This window comes from Vicugna pacos, chromosome 25 (assembly GCF_048564905.1).
Source record: "Vicugna pacos chromosome 25, VicPac4, whole genome shotgun sequence".
NCBI lineage: Eukaryota > Metazoa > Chordata > Mammalia > Artiodactyla > Camelidae > Vicugna > Vicugna pacos.
Genome location: NC_133011.1, coordinates 24,085,541 through 24,109,149, shown reverse-complemented (window position 1 = coordinate 24,109,149; position 23,609 = coordinate 24,085,541). Strand labels below are relative to the sequence as shown.

Sequence of the window (23,609 nt, the reverse complement as noted above, 5' to 3'; positions counted from 1 at the left end):
ACGTATGTAATCTGAATACTATTCTGTAGAATAGGAGTCAGGGTATCTGGGTTTATAGCTGGAGTTCTGTTACTCATTAGCTGTTTGCCCACTAAGTAACCTGTTCTTTTTGTTTGTTTCCTTAGGTACAGAATGGGTATCAATACTCGATGCACTTAGAGCAGGATTTTTATGAAGATAAAATTAGAATGGGAGGTTAAAAGTGAAACCTATTTATGCTATGATTTTGTGTTTGGCATTATTTAGACTATTAAGGATGAAGTGCCATTTAGAAATATTTTCAATAGAAAAAAGCAAGCCTATCGAAAAGATGTTTATTTTTAGTACTGCTAAATTCTGCTGTATGTTTTAAGTAAGTTTTGGTGTGAGTAGTTGAGATGTGCTAATTGAGGTAGTAGAAGCTAGTTGTATTATAAATATTCATCTTTTTTTTCTATTGGTAATATTCTTAGAGGTAAGTTAAAAAAAACTTTAGTAATCTTTTTTTAAAAGCGTTTAAGTTTGCTATAAAGTTAAGTTTCTTTAATCCTTCTGTCCTTCACCTTGCCTTTAGAGTAAAGAACAGAAATAATAAATAAGAGATGGTCTATAAAGAGCCAATCAACTTTTTAAAAAATGATTATTTAAAAAAATTTTATTTTTTATTAGATTTTTTGTTTGTTTGTTTTTTGAGGAGGTAATTGGGTTTATTTATTTAGTTATTTGTTTTAATGGAGGTACTGGGAATTGAACCCAGGACCTCATGCATGCTAAGCATGCATTCTACCACTGAGCTTTATCCCCCTTCTGTCAGCTTTTTAAAGTGGTATGAATCTGCATGAGTATTCTCAAGTTCTTAATGTTTCATTCCTATATAAACCTCATAGCACAATACATTATAGGTATTATATTATTATAATTCTTAAAAACACAATATTCATTGTTTGGCCAGGATACCATTAAAATTCAATTATGTTTAGAGGAAGAATGGTGTTATAGTCTGGCTGTTTTAATCTTCGCATGCTTCCCTTGCTAATAGTCTTTCGCTAGAACAATCTATGAAGTATGATGTGAAATTATTGTCTTCTGTAATTGTCTATAATAAACTTATAATGCAAAGTTGGAATAGTACAGAATTGAAGGCAATGTGTATTATGTTATATAGACTTACTAAGCAACACTTTGATTCTTACAGGTTTTCAATAAACTGCTAAGTTTGGCTAGTACTGCTTCATCTCAGAAGTTCCAGTCACATATGTGGAGTCAGATGTTGGTTTCCACATCTGGGTTTTTGAAATCCATCTCGAATGTCTCTGGCAAAGACATCCAGCCTTTAATAAAGCAGTGGGTGTATCCTTTTCAATAGCAGTTTGGCAAAGGAGGGAAGATTATGTGTATAAGGGGAAGGAGGAGGAAGAGGGCTTTGGTGGGGGCAAAAGGAGGTAAATAATAGAAATAACCAGGAACTATAAACCATTTCCTCTAGGGTACCTACTAAGCATTGAGATACACACATACATCACATCTGTGTTTGTAAAATTTGTCAAATTTGAAGTACCGTTAGTGTGTGAGTACAGTAGTAGGCTTGATGGTGAGGGAAGTAAATAATCCACCAGACAGGCCTGTAGGATTACTTGTAAGATGCAGCGGTCTGGTGACTTTTAGATGTGGTTGAAGGTTGGCACAACTTGAGTGGTATCTTGGAACTTTTCAATTTTTACATTTTTTCATTTCAAAGCACTATATTAATAACCCAGTAGAGTGGTTTTGCTTCTTTCAAAAACTAATTTCTTAATGTTTCAGATTTTTTTCTTTTAAATGTGAGGGAACATTTTTTCACAAGAATTTTGAATACTTTGCCACCTGGTTTTCAGTGAAGTATGCTCTCAAGCTTTGAACTGATGGGAGTGCACTTGAAAATTATTACTACCCTCATGAATAATTTATTTTGTTTAATACATATTTCTTTCAGTATGCAAAAATTCCTTTACAGTTCTTCAGAGACCAGAGTGGAGTGGTAAAATTTTATGGAAGTTTTGCCTTTAATAGAAAACGAAATGTCTTGGAGTTGGAAATAAAACAAGATTATACATCTCCTGGAACTCAGAAATATGTGGTACGTTGTTTTCCAAAATGGCCTTCTGCACTGCTTTCTCCCCAGCTTAAATAAAAGAAAGGCTTATGGTTGGGGAGCTGGTTAGAAATCTAATGCGATTTTGTTTGCAAAGGATGAAACTGAGAAAACAGCAAGTGTCAGTGAAGGGGGGAGGGGTTACAGATGGAGATTTCAGGGGAAACAAATTCTCCCAGTTCTCCCCTTCTTTGGCACCAGCTGCCTTTCTGGGTTACCACGTGAAATCTTGTATAGTATTATTTTGTATCTTGCTATATATACCTGTACACAGAAGAGTACATACTGATATTTTCCTAGTACTATCTTTGAATAGTATGTTTCTTTTTAAAGGGACCACTTAAAGTGACAGTACAGGAATTAGATGGATCCTTCAATCATACATTGCAAATTGAAGAAAACAGTCTTAAACATGATATTCCCTGCCATTCCAAAAGCAGAAGGTAGGCACTGGGTTATAACTAAAAACTTCGGTCTCTCACATTAAAATGCCAAAATAGAAACCCTACTGTATACCTAATTTTTTAGGTGAGAACGTGTTATCTAGTATCTTTTTTTCCCATTTTACTTCAAGTTAGTATTACCAAACATTCTTTATTTGCTTTCTGTTCTTGATAACATTTTTATCCTTAGAATTAAGTAATTAATTTTAAAATTTAGGTTTGAGAATCCTTATTTTGTAGGGGCAGGAGGAGGTGGAATGGAAGTTTGAGTTTTGGGAGCCAGGAAAAATTTAAAACGAACTGCTTAGTTTCATTTTTTTTTTAATTTCTTTTTTTTCTTGTTTTTATTTTTTTGTTTTGTCTTTTTCTTTTGTCTTTCTTTGTAGAGGGTGGTAATTAAGTTTATCTGTTTATTCATTTCAATGGAGGTGCTGGGGATTGAATCCAGGACCTCATGCATGCTAAGCATGTGCTCTACCACTGAGCTATACCCTCCTCCTTAGGTTCATTCTTATTAGTCTCATTGGATTAATAGCTATAGGAAATTTTGAAAAAATGATCATTGACTGTAAAGAAAGCTGCATGACATATGTCATGAGAAGCCTCTGCATCATCTTTACTATGTCTTTCTCCCTTTTCTCTGTATCACCATGCCGTTAAAGAACATCCTTGATGTCTTTCAAAGGCACATTGCCAGTTTACTTAAAAGATGTTCCAAAAAACAAAAACAAAAACAAAAAAAAAAGGGAAGAGAGAGGGTATAGCTCAGTGGTAGAATTGGTGCTTAGCATGCGTGAGGTCCTGGGTTCGATCCCCAGTACCTCCACTGAAAAATAAAATAAAATAAAAAATTAATTCAAAAATACATAAAGAAACCTAATTACCCCCCCAAACAAAGACAAAAACAAAAAATGTCCAATAGTTCATCTTTCATTTAATATATTTTTTCTTTACCACTCCTTGTTTTTCTAATTCAGCCATTAGCATATACTCAGAATAGTGAAAGATGAGAATATTTTTGTGCTTTCTTCGGGGAATGTGTAGTAATGTCAAAATTTCAGGAACACAGATCTTATACCCATGACTATGCTTAGGTCATCTCAGACAGATGAGAATGTCAGTTAATTCTGAAGGACTTTACAGGGAGATTTCAGAATCAAGTTCTCTAATCAGTCTTTCATTGTAAAAATTCTTAGTTCAAAGTGAAATCCTTTCTTTTTGTCCCGTTCACCTTCAAAATTGGGAACATCTGATTGCTACCCTTTTCATAACATTTCCTCAGTTTTGTTTTCTCTATAGTAACAGTATGTCATCTGGGTTTTCTTTTGGTGTGAGGAGCACAAGAAGACTGTGTTCTCTTTCCTGTTTTATTTGTCCTCACATGACCATGCATCTAGTGTGGTGTCCAGTAGATTTTATGATTCAAGAGTAGTTTGCATGGAAGCAGTTTTGTTTTGGCTTATCTTAAATCTTGTGCAAATTAGTTAATTATACATATTAATTAGTACTGTTAAGATGTTTTATAGTTAACCATTTACTTCATATAGGACAGCGCCTTGCACATAGAGCACATGTTCATAATTATTCATGTCTCATTTCAGGCCTGGCTTTTTTTTTTCATTTTTTTTATAAAGGGTTTCTTTATTGGTATATCTCTTACCTTTTTGTATAAAACTGCAAGTGCCAGTTCTTAGGAATATGTATATGTTTTAAGTTGACATTTAATTATGTATTTCTGATTTTTGTTAAACGTCAATCAGGAAGACATTTTAGTATCATTTACTTCATTCCCTTTAGTTTCAAAATAGATAGATTTGTTGTGTTTAAATTCCATTACCTTTTGTTATCCCTTCTCCTCAGGATCTTTCAACATGTAAAATTCTTAATTTGAACTTCAGCTGCTCGTTATCTCCTTTCAAAATTGGATATGTCACAATTTTCAAACTTGTTTTTCCTAAAATGTAGGAATAAGAAGAAAAAAATTCCACTGATGAATGGAGAAGAAGTTGACATGGATCTTTCTGCAATGGAGTAAGTTAGTTACTTAAGTTTAAGGATACAGTGTTTTCTGCAGTCTCATTTGTCTTATACATCTAAAAGTATGTGAATGTCCTGAAATTAGTGCTTTTAAAACTTTTAAAAGGCAATAGACACCTACCAAATCTTACTTAAAATTATAATTAATCAAAGAGAGAGACGTAAACATAGCCTGGCCCAGTTGAAATTCAAAGGAAGTGCAGGATGGTGGTGGGGTAGGCATAGCCTTGGCTTAGACAGCTTTCTTGCTTCCCTGGTGGCCTCTAGAGCAGTGCTTCTCGAACTAAAGTTCATGTTAGTCATTGGGAATCTTCTTAAAATTTAGTTTCTGATCCAGCACTTCACTAGTGGATCCTGATAGTTTGCATTTCCAGTGAGCTCTCAGGTGGTACTGGTTCTCTTTGTCTTTGGACAAAAGCCCCTGGGCTCTTTGATGTTCCCTGTTTGCAAAAAACAATTTAAATATCATCATAAATTTTTTGTGGTGATATATGTTGATTGACAGTGTTTTATTTTTAAATATAATGTAGCTCAGGCTTTATTTTGCCCGTCCATATTGTGCCTTTGTATTTTTTATAAAACATCTGAATTATTTACTAGCTTGGTTGCCAAATATCACTGCTATTTATATAGAGTTTATATCATTTTTCCATATCAAGTTCCTTGCCTATAGTAAGTACCCAGTAGTATTTGTTGAATTGAATTAATATTTCAGGTGGGGCTCTTTTGATAAAAGTGTTAGACTAGATTTTTAAAACTGTGCTTGTTACTTTGAGAAGTACGTGAGGGGAAGTTGTGCTGTGCCTCTGCACTGTGATTTCTGAACTTCCTGTTTAATAAAGGTGATCATGAGTCTAGCATTTAAAAAAATACTAAAAGTCAGCTAAACAAATTAATTTAGTAAAATAATAAGAAATAAACTTGTTTCTTAGTCACAGATTGATTTCTAATAAAGGGTGGCATCTACCGCCATTGTCAGTTTTTAGGCTTTAGGAAGTAAAATGAAGAAATTTGGTCCCATTTTCCCTCTTTACATCATAAAATCACTAATCAAAATCCCCAAATAAATATTTTCAGGTGACATTTTTTTGTGAAAACTGTCTTATTCTTGGAGTTCTTTTCAGCAAGATTGATACAGATTAGACATTGTGAGAAACTTGAAATACTTACTGAACATAATGAGAAAATTGTCAATGTGATTTTTTTTAAAAAATGAATACAGTGAAACTCCAGGCATTCTTGAGCACTGCATGGAGAAGAGAATCTGGTTAATAAATACTCTGTTTTTATTTTATAAATATATGAGATTGAAAAAATAAATAAGAAAATTATATTTTCTTTCAGTGCTGATTCTCCTTTGCTATGGATAAGGATAGACCCAGACATGTCGGTACTGAGGAAAGTGGAGTTTGAGCAGGCTGACTTTATGTGGCAGTACCAGCTCCGCTATGAGAGGGATGTGGTCGCACAGCAAGAGTCCATCTTGGCCTTGGAGAAGTTCCCTACTCCAGCATCTCGGCTTGCCCTCACGGACATACTAGAACAAGAGCAGTGTTTCTACAGAGTGAGGATGTCAGCCTGCTTCTGTCTTGCAAAGGTATGATTATGTATAGTAGAAAAAAGAAATGGCTACTGCATGTTTCAACAACAACAACTACAAAAACCAAACCTCTGAGGATGAATTGAAATTCACCATAGTCTTTAATTTTACTTGGCAGTTGGTCTCTTGAAAGATTTTGCCAAATGCTTTTAACAAGGCTGATTTGAAAGAAACATGTTTTGACCTGAAAATAATGCACTGAAATGTTATAATTGTCAAACTGAAAGTGAGATTTTAAAACCAAAGAGAATTCCTTCCATTTTATTGAATTGCCAACCACATTGTTAAAGCAAAGAATTTAAGTCATTCCTTGCTTTGAGAGATGTTTTACGTTATGCTACATGAAATCAGTTCTTCTTAATTGTCCCACTTTGATGGTTATTTCATGTTGATTTGGGCTTAGAAATCAATATTGGGGATATAACTTAAAACAATCCATTCTATAATTTAACATGCTAGAAAAGTTAATTTATTAAGAAAACTAAGTTTTTTCCTTTAGATGCAAAAACGAAACAAAACAAACAAACAAACTGAAGATAGAACAAATGAAAACCAGAAACCGCAGAGAAAAATTCGGCCAGAACTACTGGGTTCTGGGTATTTAAAAAGCATTTTGATAACCGATTCATTTTCATGTAGTGACTCTTGCCTTCCTTACTGCTAAATCCCATTGTCCAACATTTCAGCAGATTATGATTGTTTAGATTTGTTTTAGCTTTCATAGTAGCTAGTGAGTAGTTAAATTCCTTCATCTACTCTAACATATGAGGGGAACATGATTTTCCTTGATAAGCATCCGCTAAAGGTATAATTTCATTGCTTCTATAAAGATCTTTGTGATTCGTGAATGCCAAATTCTTAGCAGATCCATAAAATTATAGACTATGTTATTTAAAGTTAATTATAATTTCATTCTTTTCAGACATGATTTTTATATACACTAAAAGTATCAGTAGCAAGATGTAGTTTCTTCTAGAGCATTCCTACAGACTTGAGTGGTAGCACTGGACTTGGCTTATTTTTCAATTAGAGTAGATTTAAAAGCCTTATTTAAAATTCATGATGATGTTTCTATATCTGATAAATTTAAAAGGTTAGAACTACATCTGCCTGAATGCACAAAGACTTATTCAGAGTAGAAGCCTTTTGCAAATATGTTTTTTAAAACATAAAAAGAATGCTCCCATTTAGAAATTAAACTTGTAGCAAATAGTTGCAAATGTATGTAAGAACTTTTTAAGTTTGTATATGATGAGTTTATATATGTTCTTAGAAATGATAATAAGAAACTAAAATGTATTCCTGAGAATTGAAGTGGTTGAAAATAAATCCAGTTGTATTGATAACTTTTAGGAAGCTATTTCATTTATTTAAAAATATTTTTACCCTGGTGATGGAAATTACTTCATTTTCTAATTATTTACAGATTGCAAATTCAATGGTGAGCACATGGACAGGACCACCAGCCATGAAGTCACTCTTTACTAGAATGTTTTGTTGTAAAACTTGTCCAAACATTGTGAAAACAAACAACTTCATGAGCTTTCAAAGTTACTTTCTACAGAAGGTACAGTTTACCTTCTAGTTTTCTTCTGATTGTTTTATGCCAAAATCTGTGTATCTCAGTTAACTTGGGGGCTCTTTAAATAATAAGTATATTTACTTTCTTATATATGATTTTATCTTTGTTCTCTTCTTGCTTCTAAAATGCAAAGTTTTTTTTTTCCCCAAGATTTTGATTGTTCATTGATTTTATGAACTGTGTGCAAATAAGTCACTGTCTACAGTAATACTAAAGAGAAAAGAGGTGGATAATTTGACTTTTGGGTTGGTTACATGGGGGATGGAGGTATGGCTAAGACCTTCTGTTGGCAGTCCTTGTAGAATGTGGACAGCATTTCTGAGTCAGAGACAATGCGGCACAAGCTCCAGTTTCAGTCCCAGTTCTCCTGCTCACTCACAGTTTGCGTGAGGACAAGTTTAACTTTCCAAGCCTTGGTTTACTGAATTGTAAAATTAATCTTTTTTATTTAGGATTAAATAATATCAAGCATATGAAGTGTTTTATACTATATCACATAAAGTTTTTTATAAATAGTAATTTCGAAAGTGGTGGTGTGATGGGTCACTGTTTTAGAAAGGGATGTGGGAATGGCAGAGGTGTTAGAGTTTGGGTAATTTGGGAATCATTTGTAAAATATTTTGAGTAATTTAATAATAATGAAGGCAGATATCAGATTAACTAGATTGAACTAGAAGTAGGAGTAAAGTTGAAGTATAAAAATCTAATGAAGCCTGTTCTTTCATGTTTTTGGTATTGAAGGGTGTGAGGAAGGAGACAACATGTTAAGCATAAAGCAAGGAAAAGGACATTTTAGTCGATTTTGTTTTGTGTAGAGGGAGAAAAGACTTTTGGCATGTTTGGCACAGAGAAAGATGGAATACTCAAGTGGGAGCAAGTAAATATAAAAGCGATAAGATAGAGCAAATTCTGAAATTATTAGTAGTGGGCGGGACACAGCTGGGAGGTTAATTTTAGAAAAGATAAGAACATTCCTTTTTCTGAAGCAGGTAGAAAGCAGATTAAAAGTAAATGAAATGATAGATGTTGAGGGGGATGTTAAGCAAAGTTAGATTTACATAGGAGGGAGGGGAAAGTGAAAGGAGCCCCCCCCCCAACTCTGGGGCACGTGCTGAGGGTGGATATCATGATGTATTTAAAGTGAATTTCTTCAGCAGAACAGACTCAGGAGATCCAGGTTTGGGGGAAGCCTGGTGTGATGAAAGAAGTCTGAGGTATCCTGTTATTTAATTTTTGGGTGTGAGCATTTGATAGTACTTAACCACATGGCTCAGCTCTCTGTTGCCATTTCACTACTTTATGGTCTGGAAGCAAGTTGATTTCGGTGTCTGTCGAATCTGTCCCCTTCATCATGCCATTGTTCCAGATACCTTAGGTCAATTTTCTAGTTGGGAGTTGTGACCCATCAGTGAGGGGATCATGAAACCAATTTGGAAGCTTTTGTTTGTTTTTTAAATGAAAGAAAATAGGCAACATCAGAATGCAACATGTGTAAAAAAGTTAGGGTAGATACAAGGGTTTTTTGTTGTAGTTTTTAGTTTATATACATAATATTTAAATGTGTTTGTGTGTGTTAGGTTGGGGAAGAAGTATATTTCTTACTGTGGGCTGCACTCCAAAAAATTGGAAAAGCAGTACTTTTAGACAAGTTCACCTTTCTCATAATACCTCTAACAGCAGAAAAGAGGGAGATTAGTGCTTAAATCAAACTTGAGTCCTATTTCGATGGAAAAGAGCCTTTCCCTCAGTGCTTACAGCATTAATACTGACTATTGTAACACTGACCATCCCATTGCTTCTGGTCGTTAAAGGAAAGAAAGGAGCCATGCTACTTTTTGTCCCTCATTTTAGAGGGTGTAGTGATTTTGAATCAGAAGAGGGGATATAGTCCAAACGTCTCTGTATACTGGAGACTGTGATGTCTCTTCATTTGTAGTTCTGTCTTGAGTTTGAACAGCTTTGTTTTATTTATAGAGGTTACCACTGTATGAGTGAGGCTTCCACCTCCTTAGAAAAGTTGCCTGTGAAAATCTGAGAAAGGCTGGATTTTAGATAATTTACCATTTTCTCTTAGGCTGAGAATGGGGTGGTACTGGAGTATCAGTGTTTTCTTAGACTGATGATTGAACTCTACTGCCTGCCGTGTGCCTCCAGCCACTACTGTATCTTTTAATCCTGAAAACGGATATGAGGAAACTAGGCTCCTGCGCACTTGGCAATTAGCTAAAATAATCCATTTTAGTAGATAGTGGAGTAGAAGTTCAATAATGGTCTATCTAGTATTAAAGCCCACACCTTTTCCTCTGTAAAACACAGAACTAAATTTATATTACATATACTTTCTCTGACAAATGGGTTACAGAGTGTGTCCAGTTATGCAGCTGTCTCTTGGTTTCCTACCCAGCTCTTCTCTTTTGTTAGAATGTTTAGACATGTTTCCAGTGGGAGGGGGTAGGAGTCAGGGGAATATGGCTCCATTCAAATACTTATGTCAGCCCCAGAATAACCCTTTTTCAACATATGCTTCATTGAATTGTAGTAAGGAAAATTAAAAAAAAAAAATTTTTTTTTGTAGACTATGCCAGTTGCAATGGCTTTATTGAGAGATGTTCATAACCTTTGTCCCAAGGAAGTCTTAACGTTTATTTTAGATTTAATCAAGTACAATGACAACAGGAAAAATAAGGTAAGATACCTTAATGTTATAAAACTAACCAGTGATATTTTGTTTTTCAAAGAAGTATTTAGACTGTAAAATTACTGTTGAGTCCATGGTACTTGAGTTTTTCCTGCGCTCTGAACACTTAGATCAGAACCAACAGCTAAGTAAATGGGCTCTTGCTTTGTTAGCAAAGTAGTTATCAGAGGTAACAATGAAACTATAAAAATATTTGGAAAAAACCTATACGCATAATTTAAATAATCTCTAAATACAAATGGCCTTTCTAAGAGGTGAAACAAACTTCAGAAACCATAGAGAAAAGATTGAAGTTACAGAGGTAAATTTTTTAGTCATTAGGACAATTTGAAAACAGAACTTCATCCATAGTGAATACTTATGCAATGTTTGGTACTTGTGGTTTTGTTTGTTTCTATGTGCCTTACTTTTTTGTCCTACCCAGTATTTGAACATAGGGATGTTTAGGGACTCTGCCAGTATCTGTGTCAATATGAAATCTGACTCCACGATGAAAGTTTAAAGGGGGCAGGTATTCTTCCTCTGTCCCCTGGCAGTTTATGTTGCCGCAACATACTCCCTACACTGCTGATAGAATTAATTAACGTGTTTGCTCCATGTTCAAATTTCTAGGCTAGAGCATCTGATTTTGCTGAGTTTTAAATCAAGCCACACCCAGACTGCTTTCAGTAAATTGCTTCTCTGGGAATTGACTAGGGTATGGATTTAGGAATTTTTCTGGTTTTTGGTTTTTGGTTTTCTTGGTATGGTTTTCTCCATTTTCTCTGCTTCTTTTACTAGAACTGCTGTTATTTGTATATTATGTCTTCTACATGAGCCCTCCAATTTCCTTGTGCTTTACTTCCTGTTTTTTATCTTTTTTTCCTCAAAATTTCAGATTTTTTTTCAATTTCATATTCCAACTTAATTTTGATTCTTATTCTCTGCCTATTTCTCTCTGAAAATATGTTATATTGTTGAAAGTCATATTGGTTATTTCTCAGACAATATTTATGATAATTTTTTCCCCTACTGGTTTTCTTTTCCTTGCATACTCTTATTTCCTCCAAGTTGCTTTTTCCCCTTTGTTCTTGTCTCTGTTTATGTCGATACTTTCTTCAAATATCTGGTGACCCTTGGTTGTGTTTTAGATGAGAGGAGAGCACTAGAATTGCTGATTAGAAGCTCTGTGTTACCGGTAGGATTTGTGGACTGTGGTTTTCCTTTAAGAGGAATCTGGCTATATTACTGTAAGAATGCCTTACATACAGTAAACATTTATCAAGTAAGCTAATGTATTACTAATTAATAATTAGTAAATCTCTTTCACTTCTTTCTCTGACATGTGACTCTCTGCAGGGACAGAATTGAATATTTACCTGTGAACTTGCTTATATTTTCAGATAAATTATATTTTAAAGTTACATATTTTATTTTATTAATTTTTGAATAGAAGTATGAATTTTGTTGTTTTGTAATTATTTTTTGGCTTAGTTTTCAGATAACTATTATCGTGCAGAAATGATTGATGCCCTTGCCAACTCTGTTACGCCTGCAGTCAGTGTGAATAATGAAGTTCGAACTTTGGATAACTTAAATCCAGATGTGCGACTCATTCTTGAAGAAATCACTAGGTTTTTGAATATGGAAAAACTTCTTCCAAGTTACAGACATACCATCACTGTCAGGTATGATGATTCTTTACATTTTTTTAAGTTATTTGTTTTAATAATTAAGAATAAATTTATTTTCACAGAAAATTGGGAAATATAATAAAGTAAAAGGAGAAAATTAAATCCTACGTGATTCTATAATCCGTAAATTATTGGTATTTTGGGGAATGATGTTCTAAGTTTTTTTCCTCTGGTAACTATATAACTTTTAAAATTATTTGAAATATATTCTATTTATAGTCTATGTATTCTGCTTAAATCATAGACTTCCTCATGTCATCAGAAATTTTTCTAAGCAGTATATTTGATGCCTGTATAATCTTTTATCCCATTGGATATAGTTTAAACATCCCTCTATAGTGAGGCTTCTTTTAAGATTTTTTGCTTCTCTCAACTTCTTTGTTTATGACTATCAACAAGTTCTGTTTTTTTAGGAAATTTTTGTTTCTGCTGAAAAAAAGTTTATTTACTGATTCAAACATTATGAACACTTTTAACTTTCTATATAATTAGTAAGTAAATATTACTAAAACTCTTAGAGAAAATACTTTAAATTATGTTTTATACTGAATATATTTTTCTGAAGTATGTTTCTTTAGTAAATGTTATGATACTTTAAATTGGATTTCCAAACAAGTTTTGAAACTTGTTTCCTTTTAATAGGGTTTCTTATGGCCATTACAAAAATTGAATGTTAAAAAATTAAAAAGTGGATTCAAATAATACCAGTTTTTCAATTTACTGTTACAGGTTAATTTCTAATGCCTAGGAAGCCAGTGTAATTGAAGATGCTTTAACAAAAAAAAGTGTTTAACTGTAAATACTATTTTCTTAGTTGTTTGAGAGCCATACGAGTGCTTCAGAAGAATGGACATGTGCCAAGTGATCCAGCTCTTTTTAAATCTTACGCAGAATATGGCCACTTTGTGGACATTAGGATAGCAGCTTTGGAAGCAGTGGTTGATTATACTAAAGGTAATGCTTTAGAAATACATGCTCATTATTTTAGAAAATGTTTATCATTTACTGTTTAATTAAAGTTTTCATATGTGCAATACAGATTTTTAATTTTAAATTCTTGACACTGATTTAGAATTTTTGATAAATGTAGAATTCATATAAGAATTAGTAAACGAGGGAAAACAATAAAATTATAGACGTTTTGGGCCTTTCTGAAAAGTCAGTGTATCATTCTGTAGCTTTAATTACATGTTATCTTAAAAAATAGAGGATTTGGAGGTGATTTCTAATGATGCAAAGATTCAAGAAACATTTTGCACCTGTCAAAAATTTTACCTGTGAAAGTAGAGCAAGAGACATAAGTAAGAGCTTCAGGAGAGGGATTAGGCAAGGCTTCGTGAAATTGATAAAAACATAAAGCCAAAAAATGTTTTATTTTATTGTTTTATTTCAACAAAAATATTGCTTCTAGTAAGAAATTATAAGATGGTAAGAATGATACAGTGTATATATTATATATGTTGGCCCAAGTTCAAAAAGGACTGTCATTTGTTCTTTTTTGTTGACGGTTAAAATATTCTTTCTTTTAAAAAGTGCTGGTGAAAAAAGTGATATTTTTTCATGTTTTTTAGCAAGAAAAAAATGTAATCTAATTTATGAAATCTAGAAATCTTGAGATCCACCAAATATGCCATTATTTCCAGCCACGGTATATGAATAGTGTTCACTGTCACAGAAATATAAAGATTTCATGAATAAGAACTACCTGAAATCAAATAGAATGCTAATATTATGATTTCCAAACGAATGCTAAATTAATAAGTATAATTTAATTGAGACATGTTTAAATGTGAACCATGAATCCAGTTCATTAGAAAATGAAAAAATGGAAAATACTAGAAATAAAATTCTGAAAATAAAGCTTTTCAAATCATAAAAGCAATACTTGTTTGAAAAGGTAAGTGAAAATAGCTAATGAGTCATTTTGTTAAAGTCAATTATATTTTTAACACTAATTTTGCAGTTGTTTTTTATGTTATGTGGAAAAGTTAAAGCTGCTCTTTAGTCTTAAATGAAAGAAACCACTTGGACAAAAACAGTTTATCATCCTGTGTGATATAGTTGAGATACCTTTAGGTATCAAACCTCTCTATAATTTGATTTAAACATCTAGAAGAACAATTTATTTAAATACATTTTGTCCATTTAGAGTTAATCACCTCTAATTTAGGGCTCTTAATAAATTACAATTTGTTTTATGTTGTATATGCTGTTGATGTGAGCCTTAGAAGAACATATGCTCTTGGTCCTGTTGTACAATACTTGCAAAATTTGCAAAGTGGCCTATTACATTAAAAAATGTACAGCCTTTGACTCTGATTGGAAGTCTGGCTAAGGCAGAGCCTAGATATTAAATGTAAACTCCGTTTGTCACTTGTTGTTTAATTTGTTATAAGTAGTAACAAATATATTTCCTAATTTTCAGTGGACAGGAGTTATGAAGAACTGCAATGGCTACTTAATATGATTCAGAATGACCCTGTACCCTATGTAAGGTTAGTTTTTTTATGCTGTAGTATTTTGTTTTTATAAATCCTAAAGTAAATAATTTCAGATTATACATGGAAGAAGTCCTAATTTTTGAAAATATAGGATTACATTATCCATTCATTCACATCCTTTTTTCTTTGATTTACCTTTGGAAAGACATTTTAAATAATATATTGTTACTAAAGTTTATTCCCTTAATTTTACGTATGATTTCTATTGTAACTTAAAGAAAAGCTTATGTAACAGTTTTTAGTGCACATGGAGGAGTCCATTATTTATCAAAAATCATAAAACCTTCATTTCAATTGATTTAATCTATTTTAAAAGAAAGTAAGGGTGATGTTTTGGTGTATCCCATTTGTTACCTTCAATCTCATAAAATTTTAATTTTTAATAAATGGATTTGGGATTAAAGTGTAATATAACATTATTAAAAATTTAGAAAATAAGAGAAAATAAAAGAAATCTCAGTCCTAACATGGTAACTATCTTCATTTTTATATCCTCTTCTTCATTTCCTTTATTTCTACTGCTTTCTTTTACAAAATAGGATATTTATAGTGTATTCGAATAGGATTAAAATTTTTATCATTTTTGTCTTCCTTACATATAGTAGACTCAGATTTGTTTCCATTTGTTGTAGTAATTTGTTTTCATGAAATGAAATTTGAAAGCTGGAAAGTAACAGATTTTAGCCATTCCAACTAGAAATAAGAACATAGACTAGAGACATTGTCTTGCTCAGCTTTATACATCAGTTGGCAGATGTTTTCTTCTAAAAAGGCGTACAAATAAACTCTGCCTTCTAATCTCACTGAAATGCATCTGGGTGGAAGGAATCCACATAAGAAGATTTCGACTCCCTGACAGAGAAACATCTTTGAACAACAATAGTTTTCAGGTTAGTTGTAGTAGTGAGGTCCTGATTAAGTCACTTTATATTTCATTGTTTCAAGTGATGCTTATTAAATAAATAGTCTTTGTACAAAGTTTGGCTGTTTATATTTCATAGCTCTTGATTCATATGATCTGAATTGTATTTTAAATAATTTGTCCTTGTGATTGATGTATACTAAGGGTAGGATTGACATGGACAAAAATCTTAGAATCAGCCACTCAGAAGTATATATTTATATAAAAGAAGATAGCAGAAATCCAGCATCATCTCTTATCTGATGGAGCTTATGCATTTGAAAGTTTATAATAAGATGCTACTGGTAGCAAGTAGGAACAGAAAGAATAAATGCAGTATAAATAAAGCTTATCATATATTCATTTATGTTTTCAGTTCACGACAGTAATTAACATTAAGGCACACATTTCTGAGATCTTGAAATTGTGTTTTGAAGATAATTTTTAGCAGATTATAATATATAATATTTGAAGTTATATTTCTAAATTATATACTGTATAATCTAAATGATTGCTTTTGAAATGTGAAGCTGTTAATAGTCATATTTTAAGAGCTCTGTTATTTACATTCTGAACTGAAAATCTATTTAAAGATGTATTTCATGATTATATTTGGCATGTTTACTTCATAATTAATGTGATTCATTTATATCACCAATAAGGAGCCTCTTAAAGTTTACTTGAATCCTCTAGCCCATAATTACACTGATAGTTAAAAAAAATTCAACATGTCTTAAGAAAAAATCTTTAATGGCAGTGAATGGTCACAGGGTAGAAGTGTTACCACATTAGCAGTCATTGTATATGTGTAATAGTTGATATCTTGGGACATCCATCTCCATTTTTGTGGTTTTCTTCTGCTGTTTTTTTATACTTTGAATAGGAACTCTGTCCTTTTGTCTTTGTCCCCATGATTACCTTTTCCCTTCCTCCTTTCCTCCTTCCCTTCCTTCCTTCCATATTGAGGTATAATTGACATACTAGTTTCAGATGTACAGCATGACTCCATATTGGTATATACTGGAAAATGATCACTACCGTAAGTCTGACTAACATCTGTCATTATACATAGTTAACAAATTTTTTTTTTCTTGTGATGAGAACTTTTAAGATCTCCCCTCTTGGCAACTTTCAAATATGCAACACATTATTACTATCTGTAGTCACCATTGCTGTAAATTACTTCCTTCCCCATGGCTTATTTATTTTATAACTGGAGGTTTGTACCCTTTGACCCCCCTCACCCATTCTGCCACCCTCTAGCTCCTGGCAACCACCAGTCTGTTCTGTTACTTTTTCTGAACTCATCGAGTAGCCATCATATAGAACTGCTATATTCTGCTCTGTTAATTGGATAGAATTCTTAATCTTAGGTAAATGTTTCTGTTTCTGTCTCTCTTAAAAATCAGTGACATTCCTTTTCCTGCCCCAAACACAGCATTTTATTTTTATGGCTTTTGGTTGATTTTTAAACTAATGATAGTAAAACGAGGGGAGGTGATAGCTCAAGTGGTAGAGCGTGTGCTTAGCATGCATGAGGTTCTGAGTTCAATCCCCAGTACCTCCTCCAAGAATAACCTAATTACCACCCCCCTCACAAAAAACAACACGAATAAAATAAAATAAAATAAAATAAAATAAAATAAAGCCCATTAAAAGAAGTAAATTGGCCTTTAATAAGAATTCATTTTTTTTAATATTTTAAAAAATTTCTGTCTTTAATATTATGTATAATCAGGGTTACTAATTATTTTAGATTTAGATAAAGCTCTAAAAAACTTGAGGGATGAAACCTTAAAATTTGGAGGGAAAAAACCTAATTACTTGTAATTACTCCTTTATACTTTAGAGCTAAACTTGAACATCATTTCTATGAGGATGTTCTTGACTCCCTGCACTAGGTCAGGTCCCTCAGGTCGTAATGGCCCATGAAATCCTAGGGTTGTTGCTTTACTCAAGTACGCAAATAACTTCCCATGTATAAGTATTAATTTTATAGTTTGACTTTTTAATTATTGCTGTCTCCCTCACGGTAATATAAGTTTTAAAAAGACGGGGACTGTGTCTTCTTTTGCCACTGTGTGTCTAGCACATAGTATGACACTTTGCACATGGTTTGTTAAATACATGTTAAAGTGGTTGGATATAATTTCTTTCCCCTCCCCTCCTACACTACTGGTGGGAATGCAGTTTGGTGCAGCCACTGTGGAAAACAGTATGGAGATTCCTCAAAAGACTAGGAATAGACTTACCGTATGACCCAGGAATCCTGCTCCTGGGCATATATCCAGAAGGAACCCTACTTCAGGATGACACCTGCACCCCAATGTTCATAGCAGCACTATTTACAATAGCCAAGACATGGAAACAGCCTAAATGTCCATGAACAGATGACTGGATAAAGAAGAGTGGTATATTTATACAATGGAATACTACTCAGCCATAAAAACCAACAACATAACGTCATTTGCAGCAACATGGATGCTCCTGGAGAATGTCATTCTAAGTGAAGTAAAACAGAAAGAAAGAAAAATACCACATGAGACCGCTCATATGTGGAACCTAAAAAAAACAAAAACAAAAACAAAAGCATAAATACAAAACAGAAATAGACTCATAAACATAGAATACAAACTTGTGGTTGCCAAGGGGGCAGAGGGTGGGAAGGGATAGACTGGATTTCAAAATTGTAGAATAGATAAACAAGATTATACTGTATAGGACAGAGAAATATACACAAGATCTTATGGTAGCTCACAGAGAAACAAATGTGACAATGAATATATATATGTTCATGTATAACTGAAAAATTGTGCTCTAGACTGGAATTTGACACAACATTGTAAAATGATTATAAATCAATAAAAAATGTTAAAAAATAATGGTAATAAAACTTCTAAAAAAATGAAAAAAAAATTTCTTTCCCCTGTAATCATATATATGTTTAACTTAATTCATATGTTAAAGAGAAGTGATTTATATCTCTATAATAACTGTATATAGAAAAAACCTTTAAGTTGTTTAATTATTTATACATATTTGGGAAAATTCTTAGTTTTTTATTTGAGTTTGACGTTTTAAATGTAATAATAGGATTGTCAGCTTTCTTTGTATAGTCTTCTCTCAATGGAAGATTTTCAGAGTGTAAGATATCTTAAGAATTTAAGTAAGTGTACTTTGGCTGGTGCACTGTTGTTAAAACAAATGAAATTTACATTTTTGAAGATTAGTGTCCTTTCAATGAGAATAACTTTATTTATTTATTTTTAAATTTTATCTTACTGAGTTATAGTCAATTTACAATGTTGTGTCAATTTCCAGCATAGAGCATAATTTTTCAGTCATACATGACCATACATATATTCGTTGTCATGTTCTTTTTCACCATGAGCTACCACAGGATCTTCTATATATTTCCCTGTGCTATACACTATACATTTATTTGTCTATTCTATATATACCTGTCAGTATCTACAGAAATATTAACGCTTCACGAGTTTGCATGTCATCTTTGCGCAGGGGCCACGCTAATCTTTTCTGTATCATTCCAATTTTAGTATATGTGCTGCCGAAGCGAGCACGAGAATAACTTTAAAATGTTCATTCATATTTGGAAAAATACAAACTCACATTAAGAAGAAAACTTAAAAATAGCATATAATTATTTCAACCAGAAGCAATAATTTTTAACATTTTGGATTATTTTTTTCCAGTCATTTCCGGAAAATACAAGCATGCGTATACTTTTTACATTAATAGGAAGAACTTATTAGTTATATTTCTTTAAATTGGATAGGATTATTTTAAGGATGACATAGAAATATCTTCTCATGTTGTAATCAAACATTCATAGGATCACAGTGTATGAGTTTCTCAAAGGACACACGTACATCCAGTGCTTTTTCTCCAGAGAGATTTTAAATGGTTTTTTTTTTTTTTTGGTTTTGATTTGACTGACTGCATTTCTAACAGATAATGACTGGCAATGGAATTGGATTAGTCCACCAAGAAAATTGTCAGTTGTTTAGGGAATTAATACGGTGTTTTAATTTTAATGTAAATCTTTAAAAATTAAGTGTAAGATTCTCATTTTGTTCCCTTAAACTTAATCTCTTCTGAGTATTGCTTTGAGTGTTTAGTCAATTATAAATACTTCCTTGTAAAAAGCCTTTCTTCTATCATCTAAACCTTAAAGAAAAACAAAACTTTCGAAAAAATGCTTAATTTGCTAAAAGTAATACACATAATAATCATTATTACTCTTTTAGTTATAATTTCAGAGATATCCCCAGAGCATCCTTTACAATTCATTGGCATAACTGTAAAGAGTTTGTAACAATCTGAGTAAATACCATTAAGTATTATTAGTTGGGCCCTGCCACTTTGGTATTTGGGGTAGTTGGGAAAGCAGTCAGATAGAAACAACTTTTCTTCTTTATGCGAATTAAAAATTTAACAACATTAACATCTTGTAAAGAAAAACTCATCCACATTTTAAAAGATTATTTACCCGTAATACTGACTTATTCTTACAAATAGATTTTGAGGTCCTTAAGGACAGTAATTGTGTTTACTCATAAAGATACAAAAATATGGGTATGAAATATCCATACAGTATGTATGCCCTTTCATGTTATTATCTATAAACTGCACTTATAATCACATTTCATGTTTTGTTCTCATAGCCTTTCAGTAGTCTTTCAGACAGTCTAAATATTTCAAACCACAAAAGGTGTTAACAATGAGAGTCCACATCTTTCAGTTTTACAGACATGAAATTAAAGCCCAAAAGGGTTAAGTGACTTAAACTACACCTTGCGGTTCTACTTTCGTCCCATTTTTTCTCAAGTATAAATCCAGTTTGCTGTCTTACCACTGACAACTAAATGTAAAACTTTCCCAGGTTCATCTTCTCTAAGGTCTTGCTAATAACTTCAACAAATACTACAACCTACACTTCTTGTTATGGCCAAGCCTTCCATTACCCTGAGGTCAGACCTAGCCCTAGGCCTGGCTTGTACCCTTCACTGAATGCTAGACGACTGCCATGGCTGCCTTGCCTCTCCTTTTCCTTCTCTTTTCTTTTTTTATGATGTCTCCTACTCACAGCATTGGGCATTTTCTTTTTCAGATTTTGTTTTGGTCACATTGTCCTATTTTTCAGAAGACTTCGTAATGTGTTCGGGTAGTCTCTCACATAAGATAAAAACTTCTAGTAGTGGGGTTTAGCTGTTACCCTCTGTGAGGATACTTTTATTAACTGACTCTTCTAAACTTCAGCTTATTTTGAGGAAACCTTTTTGCAATCTCCATATTTAAAATTTTCTGCACATTTTTAGGCATTACAAAGATACTATAATTATGAAGTTTATATTCATTTTATTATCTCAAATGTAAATTCTTGGCGTATGTGTGATTTTTTGGGCTCATTTTAAGATTTTTGTATTTAATGACCAGTCTTTCTGTAAACTTTTCTAAGAAGAGTAAAGTATTCATTTTAGAAGTGGGATAGGAAAGGTTGGTTAGGAAACAGAGTCAGGTTTTGGAAGACCTCATTGTATACTAAAGCGCTTTTAGAGAGAACAGACCCACCAGAATTTTTTAGTGAAAAAACAGTAGTAAATATTTAGGATGCAACATAATGTCTTTTGAAATGAAACTAAACTTAAATACAAAGCTAGGTCTAAGAGAGATGATAAAATAGGAAGGAGAAACTGCAAATAATTTTCAAATGTTTTTACTTACTGGTTAGCAAAAATTTAATTTTTTTCTGTTTTTCAGACATAAGATTCTAAACATGTTGACCAAAAACCCACCATTTACTAAGAACATGGAATCTCCCTTATGCAATGAAGCTTTGGTAGATCAACTTTGGAAACTTATGAATTCTGGTAAGACAGCAATGGCTTAAAAAATTTTTTTTATTATTGTAGTATTTTCGTTTTATAACAGGTTTTTTAAGAAAATAATTTTTTATTTTTTTAAAGTGGCAGTTTCTTTTTATTTATTTATTTTGTGTGGTGGGGCGATAATTAGGTTTTTTTTTTTAATGGAGGTACTGGGGATTGAACCCAGGACCTTATGCATGCTAAGCATACCCTCTACCACTGAGCCATACCCTCTTCCCATAACAGGTTTTTAATACTTAAAGCACTGTGGTTAATTTTTCTGTCGTTTTCTGGGTTTTGTCTGTTTGTTTGTTTTTTTTAAGGAGAATACTTACCACACCTGCCTTCACAGTGGTCTGTGTGATAACATTTGCTGAGAACATAACCAGTCACTTTGCCCCACAGGGTAGTTGAGGAAACAAAAATATCACACAAATATTTCACACAAATATGAATTTGTGTGAAAGTGTCTCAAATGTCTAAAGAGCTTAAACATGTACTTGCAAACTATTATTGTTATTTTTATTTTGGAAGCTTACAGAGGGTTGAAAAAGTAAGTCTCCTCACTTCTTTTCCCTAGCCTCCTCGAGGCCTTTCCCAGAGGTAACCAATTTCTTCTGTATCCTTTTAAGAGCAATACGTATTTGTTACTGTTCTCCACCTTGGAGATCATGGTATCTCATCACAGTTTTAATTTACATTATTATTTCACATTATTTGAGTGAAGTCTGGAGTCGACTGGTGCCTTCGAACATGAGATCTGGAACCAGTTTGCTGAGAGTTAAGTCTCAACTGAGTGACTTATTCTCAGTGTGGCTTGTCTAAGCCTATGAGTTTTCATTTTTAAAATGGAAGTGATGATACCTACTTCTGCAAACTGAAAATTAAATGAATTAATAGTTGTAAAGCACAATATCTAATTCACATTCAGTGCTCAGAAATGTTGTTATACTAACATAGTAATGATATTATACTTCTCATATTGTGGGCTATTTATATTTCCTTTTTAAAGTCATTCATATTCTTTGCCATTTTTATATAAATGAATTATTGGTCTTTCCCTTTTGACCTGTAAGTGTTGTATATATTTAAAGAAAATTTGCCTTATGTCTATGTTGAAATTGTAATACTGATTTTAGTTTAAAATTCAAGCAAAAGCTAAACTGAAAGGTGTTTTGCTTAAAGATAAATTATTACAGATAGACAGTGAGGGAGCAGTGGGTGTTCGTTCTAATAGGTATGTCACATTACCTTCTCTCTAGAATGCTGGAAAGTAACTTGCCCTGCCAATGTCATTAGTGACTGTTTCACTGAATCACAACTAAATATCAAGTTCTGATTCTTTTTCAAAAAATATTTAATTTACTAACAGTGAGATGTAATGTAGTTGTATAACTTCTGTCCCTCAGTTTCATAATATAATACAGTACCCCCAAGTAAAGACACCATAGTAGATATTTCACTGAAATTTAATAAAATTGAAAATAGAATGGCCCTTGTCCCCAGAATATTCAGAAAACAACACATAATTCATCGATACTGCCAAATTATTTTTCTCCTGTTTTCCCTAATGCCTAGAAGAATGATTGCTGCTGTTTACACAGTGTTTGATCTTTTGCTACTTGTGGTTACCTTAAAGGGTGTTATGATTACTGTCATTTAGATCTAGGGGATGATCACACAAGTTCACAAACTTGTAAAGTATCATTTAGCAGTTAATATGTGGCACGAACTGTACTGTGTTGAATATATTCTTAACCAAAGTGCGTGATTCCATGATTATGATGGATTACAGTTTTGAGGAAAGCATAATGAAGTACAAAGAATTCTCTTACCACCTTCTAGGGAAGATTTCATGGACAAAATAAATGTGTATTTAAAACTAATGGGACAATCTCTATAAAACATTTGAAGCCCATTGGAAGATTGTGGTTATACAAATTCAAGCTCTGATTGATGTTTTAGTATTTAATTTTGATAGTGTTCAGTATAAAGTACAATTACTGCTTTGGTTTGGAATTCCCTGTGCCAATAATGTAAACGAAACAGATCAGTTGAGGCCATAGTCATAAACAATTTATTGCTCAGTTCTTCAGATTTATAAATAAATGGGGACAATATGAATAGTGGGAGTGGCACAGATAATTAGGAGGGTTTTTTGGTTTTGTTTTTCTTT

At 32.6% G+C, this 23,609-nt stretch overlaps 1 protein-coding gene and 1 non-coding gene across 9 annotated transcripts in view; one reads left to right on the top strand and one right to left on the bottom strand.

Annotated features, from left to right (window-relative positions):
• Positions 1-23,609, top strand: part of TAF2 (TATA-box binding protein associated factor 2) — an 87,803-nt gene that overhangs the window by 28,791 nt on the left and 35,403 nt on the right. For all 8 annotated transcript variants that reach the window (XM_072949652.1, XM_072949649.1, XM_072949655.1 and 5 more), the window contains exons 12-22: positions 1,175-1,329; positions 1,981-2,095; positions 2,444-2,553; positions 4,519-4,584; positions 5,935-6,187; positions 7,617-7,757; positions 10,348-10,458; positions 11,944-12,137; positions 12,958-13,097; positions 14,569-14,638; positions 21,327-21,436. In XM_072949652.1, coding sequence (XP_072805753.1) covers positions 1,175-1,329; positions 1,981-2,095; positions 2,444-2,553; positions 4,519-4,584; positions 5,935-6,187; positions 7,617-7,757; positions 10,348-10,458; positions 11,944-12,137; positions 12,958-13,097; positions 14,569-14,638; positions 21,327-21,436 — 1,465 coding nt within the window. The remainder of the gene's footprint in view (positions 1-1,174; positions 1,330-1,980; positions 2,096-2,443; positions 2,554-4,518; positions 4,585-5,934; positions 6,188-7,616; positions 7,758-10,347; positions 10,459-11,943; positions 12,138-12,957; positions 13,098-14,568; positions 14,639-21,326; positions 21,437-23,609) is intronic.
• On the bottom strand, positions 19,020-19,126 carry LOC116285630 (U6 spliceosomal RNA). Its single transcript, XR_004195322.1, has one exon. It is a non-coding gene; the product is annotated as a U6 spliceosomal RNA (small nuclear RNA).